This window comes from Hakea prostrata, chromosome 4 (genome assembly GCF_041222555.1).
Source record: "Hakea prostrata isolate BN-2017 chromosome 4, UWA_Hpros_2, whole genome shotgun sequence".
In the NCBI taxonomy this organism is placed as follows: domain Eukaryota; kingdom Viridiplantae; phylum Streptophyta; class Magnoliopsida; order Proteales; family Proteaceae; genus Hakea; species Hakea prostrata.
Window position 1 is genome coordinate 37419612 of NC_142603.1, and position 5488 is coordinate 37425099.

A 5488-nucleotide genomic window follows, 5' to 3' on the forward strand; every position below is an offset into this window, starting at 1 on the left:
TCCGTCGAAAAGAACTTTGGATTCTCTCTTATACAAGTTTTGGCCTACACCAACCTTCATCCACTTCACTAGTTTTGCATGTCCCATGCTAGATGGAAAAATCGCATAAATTACTTTTCCAGATTAATAAATCAAGGGTTGTATCTCCATTCTAGTTATTGTATTTTGATATTTAGGGTCCCTCTCCGTCACCATCTACATAGGGTTATAGTTATTATATTTCTTTTTTGGATGATTATAATAATTTACATGGCTTTTTCCACTTGTACGTCATTATGATGCAACTTCAATATTCAAACATTCTATTGTTAAGTAGTCAATGTCTTTAATTTCAAGATTCAAGTTTTCAATCAGATGGTCCCAAGGAATATAAATATTTTGATCATTTTTTAAAGAGAGTGATATATCTCATCAGTACTAATGCCCACACACTTTTGAACAGAATGGGAGAGTGGAATGGATGCATAGACATATAGTAGAAACATGCCTCACTCTTATGGCTTGTGCTCCAGTCCCCTTTATTTTATGGCCAGCCGCATTTGAAACAACCGACTTCTTAATCAACAGAATGCCCACACCGATACTTGGGAATAAATCTCCATTTCGGGTGTTATATCACAAAGATCCAAATCTTTCATTTCTCAGAATCTTTGGATGTGTATGTTTTCCTTGGTTACGACCTTATAACAAAAACAAGCTCCAATATCGCTCCAGGTAATGTATTTTTCTTGGATACAACAACTCCATAAGGAGTATGTATGTTATGATCCAACTCTTGGCCGATCCTACATTTCTAGACATGTAGTTTTTTGATAAAACCGAGTTGGGTATTTATAAATTTTGGCATTTGTCTTGTCTGTGTGTTTGAAATATTTTGGAAAAATAAAGACAATGTCCTAACTGCCAAGTGGCATTAGAAAGATCCCTATTCAAAAGCGAATCTGTAACATATGCATCTAACTACTCCAAATATTATTTAAAAAAAATAAATTCCTGCAATGTCACAGCTCATGCCTCAGCTTTGTTCGGTGGTGACGAATCATGATACAAACTAAAGCTTCAGCATGGTTAATGCCACTAGAATTCATTCTTTTATGATTTTGGGTTGAACTCTTCACTATTAATTGAGCTCCCGACATCTCTCTCAACACAGAAACCCACTTTCCAATCTTACCATAAGGAGGGAAAGAATCCCAAGTGGTAAGAAACAGGTTTGAGGTTTCCATGGATTCAACCAAGCAGCAGTTGCAGTATGATGATGAAGAAGCTTGTTTATATGCAATGCAACTCGCAAGCTCTTCAGTTCTTCCCATGGTCTTGAGATCGATTGTTGAGCTCGGAGTTTTCAAGATCATTGATAAAGCAGGTCCAGGAGCTGAAATGTCACCTTCTGAGATTGCTTCTCAGCTTGGAGCACAAAACCCAGATGCTCCTGTTATGATTGATCGTGCCCTTCGACTCTTAGCTAGTTATTTAGTTGTCACTTGTTCACTGAAGACGCATGAAGATGGCAAGGTTGAGAGGGTTTATGGACCAGCTCCGATCTGCAAGCTTTTCCTTAAAAATGAAGAGAAGGGATCGTTGGAGATGTTGATGCTTATGCATCAAGACAAGGTCACCATGCAGGGCTGGTACAGATGAATTCAACTTCCTGATCTTATTATTTTTTTATTTTCATTTTTATGTTTTTGTTTGATTTTATTTTAAATATAATTAATCTTTCCCATTTATTTGGGAGCCTAAATCACCTTCCCATGCGGAGAGAACATTATTCTCTCCTACTCTTTTGAACAATTCATAGTGATGGGGTCCACCTGTAAATATTAAAAAAAACAGAGGCAAAATTTTCAGTGTGGTTTTGTGCAAGGGCCCCAACCTCTACTGTGTGGTTCAAAGGTGTCATTTTCTCCTCAGACCGGGAGCTGATCCGAACTCTTGATTTGGCTATTAATGACATTGACCATCGCATTTCATGTTTAGGGGGAGTTTAATATTTATTTTCTTTAATTAAATAATGTCCAACATAAATCCTATATATCTTTAATAATAATATATTGTTTTGCTGACCTTTGATTAAGAAAGAGAGATGCTAGTAAATTATACCCCAGATGCAAACATTCTCCTATGATGATTATGGCTAAGGACATGCTAATGATATTATTATTATTGTTAATATTAGAGCAAATTATATATATACATCCTATGAATTTGTAAATTATAGTACTTTTGCATTCCTTAGAATTTAGTCTATTATGTTTATATTGCATAATTTGAAATATTAAATTAACCATGCTTCTATTGTTAAAATAATGAGGTTGAGCCACCTATCATGTTCTCAAAACTCTTATATGCCCTCTTTTATTTTGAATCTTTTTTAATTTTTAGGAAAAAAATAAAGAAGACGGGTGTGTGGAGAGAAGCCATGATTGAAGTTGAATTACTTTTCGAATTTTTCACTTATAAGAAGTTCGAACAAAGATAAATGTCTTTCTTTTTTATTAAATTTAAAACTAACCGATATAATAGAATAATATTCAAGGATACCAAACTTAATAATATACTCTTATTATTAATATAAGGAAAGTAATAATCATGCTAATTTCATTGAAGATCATTAAGAGTATTAGATAAACATTTTCTGTGTATTAAATATATCTTTTAAAATGTTCTTTTTATTGTAGGTTCCATATGAAAGAAGCCATTCTTGGAGGTGGAATCCCATTTAACAAAGAATTTGGAATGACAGCATTTGAATATCAAGGTGTAGATCCAAGATTCAATGTTCTTTTCAATGAGGCAATGAAAGGCCAAACCACCATTACCATGAATAAACTTCTTGAGACATACAAAGGGTTCGAAGGCCTGAACTCAGTAGTAGATGTTGGTGGTGGATTTGCAGTTGCCCTTAGAATGATTACTTCCAAGTATCCATCAATCAAGGGTATTAACTTTGATTTGCCCTATGTTGTTGCAGAAGCACCATCATATCCTGGTATTATTCGTGTTGTTATCAGCATTATCTTCTGTGTCCAGTTTATTTTATATGGTTGCTTTTACATTACACAATGGGTGAGATCCCAGGTAAGAGCAGAATGATAGATTTATTGTCTTTTGTTTGATGGATTTGCAACTTATTTCGACGACCAGGTGTGGAGCATGTTGGGGGAAGCATGCTTGATAGTGTTCCCAAAGGAGATGCCATCTTTATGAAAGTGAGTTCTCTGGTTATGAGTCTTCATACATTTTTAAAAGAAATTGAATAAAAAGAAAATCAAATAGAAACAACTGCCTAGTGCAAGTGGTGAGATGAATTGAAATCCTCTACCATCGAGATAGAGGTTACTAATACACACCATGGATGAGACTTATCTTTGAACAATGTTTCACCAAAAAAAAAATCTCTGAACAATGACAAGGAAGACTTCTCATGGATGTATTTCCTAATTATGTAGAGGCAGTAAGATCAACCCCATCTTCCCCCTGAAACATCCTTTGGGCCCACAGGCCCAAATGATGATGACACAGAAGAGAAAACAAAAAAATTGAAACCCTCCCCTAAACGTATGGTAAAAATAGCATCAACTTTAATGTAATAGCTGGCATATTGATTTATTGTAATTGTTTCTGTATGAAATATCAGTCGATATTGCATGACTGGAGTGACGAACATTGCTTACGAATTCTGAAGAACTGCTACGAAGCATTACCAGAAGGTGGAAAAGTGATAATAGTTGATGCAATTCTTTCAGAAGCTGCAGAAACTAATCGTGTAGCTCGAGCTAGATATCAAATTGACAATTTAATGATGATGGTAAATCCTGGAGGAAAAGAAAGAACTGAGAAAGAATTTAAAGAACTTGCCAAGGCAACTGGATTTCGTAGTTGTCAAGTGGTTTGCCCTGTAATTAGCCTTTGTGCCATCGAATACATAAAGTAAGCCATGAATGCCAGTTTTCCTTTGATTCAAATAAGCACGGATTTCTTGCTTGGAATGAGCACTTATTGCTCTTGCTAGAATGAGGACTTATTGCTCGGTTGTATTATTTTTGATTATCAGGTGATCCCTTTAGTGTCATTTTTGGCCAATAGTTTCACAGCTGGTGAGATCATACTCCCCGTAATGCAATCTTGTATCTTTTTCATTCCGACGAAAACATTCTCTCTCTCTCTCTCTCTCTCTCTCTCTCTCTCTCTCTCTCTCTCTCTCTCTCTCTCTCTCTCTCTCTCTCTCTCTCATTTTTACGTCAAAGTTATTTTTTTGATAGAATAAAAAGATATTAATAATTATCAGAACAAGTACATCGGATATCCATGATTACTTACTGCAGTTAAGAGTCCTATCCTGTCCATATTTATAGGTAGCATCTAAAGCAATATTAGTAAAGATACTAAGGTGAGTTGGGGTTTTAAAACTACAAAATGTGATAGAAGATAATTTGTTCTTTAGATCCACTAGTGTTGGAATAAGATGAAGCGGCCAATATGAAGTTGTTAATTTGCTTTTAGCTTCTGGTTCGGTGCACCAAATAGCCCAAGGATGTTTGTTCTTCTTTGTGCATTGGTGAACTCCTTCCAAGATTTCCATTAGCATTGCTTCCGAGGTCTTGCCAAAATCCATTGTTCCTGTAAGAATAAACTCAACATTTCCATCTTCTATCAGCCCCACATCCCAACCTGTACTATTTATGAGTTTGTTATAAACCCCACCACATAATAGTAAAGGTGAGTGGTTTTTGGTTAAGTAATACCTAAATTTACAGAAACATGTTTTTTGTGGTGCATGAGATGGAACGAGGGCATGGGTTTTCTTAGGTGTTTTATTAAGTTCCTCAATCCATTTATTAATGTTAATTAACAGCAAGTGAGGGTTGAGTTTATGTTTGGTGAACATCACCAAGTTCCTTTCCCTCCAAATAAAACAGCATGTTACGACAAATACAGAAAAAACCACTGGGTTGTTTGTCCATCGAGACCAAAATTAAAAAGAAAAGTATTGCACAAATGCAAGATTGACTCTTGGGAAAAGAGATCTATTCTGAGTCCTAGCGGTCTCGCCGCCAAAATTCTCTTTTTCCATTTGCACAAAATGAATACATGCTAGAGAGTCTCTACCTTATCTTCGCAAAGTTCAAAAATATTGTGCACCTCTATCCATTGAGATAAAATAGATCTAACTGGTAAACATGCATTCACGAGATGCCAAAATAAATGTTTAAATTTCGGATGGAGTGATAGTTTCAGAAAAAATTCCACCAGGGTGTGAAAGTGTTGTAAGTTGTGGGGTATTTGTTTTCTATCAACACTTGTCCGGCCAACTTGGCCGAGAACTCGCCATTTGCTGAAAGAAGAGACACCCAAAAATCTTCAGAATTGTTAAGAACTAAGTGATGACAAAAGGAATTTGAGAGGTTAAAGTTGGAAAGGTATTCCCCGTTGGTTTGAATGTTGATTACTATCTCTACCACCGTAGTATTTGGGGCCCAGATCT

The 5488-nt window shown here is 35.7% G+C and overlaps 1 protein-coding gene across 1 annotated transcript; it reads left to right on the forward strand.

Annotated features, from left to right (window-relative positions):
* Positions 1-1168: 1168 nt before the first annotated feature.
* On the forward strand, positions 1169-4014 carry LOC149018789 (caffeic acid 3-O-methyltransferase-like). Its single transcript, XM_089153969.1, has 4 exons — positions 1169-1631; positions 2682-2992; positions 3148-3212; positions 3641-4014. The coding sequence occupies exons 1-4, from the start codon at positions 1225-1227 to the stop codon at positions 3935-3937; spliced, it is 1080 nt and encodes a 359-aa protein (XP_089010095.1). The 5' UTR covers positions 1169-1224; the 3' UTR covers positions 3938-4014.
* The last annotated feature ends 1474 nt before the right edge of the window (positions 4015-5488 follow it).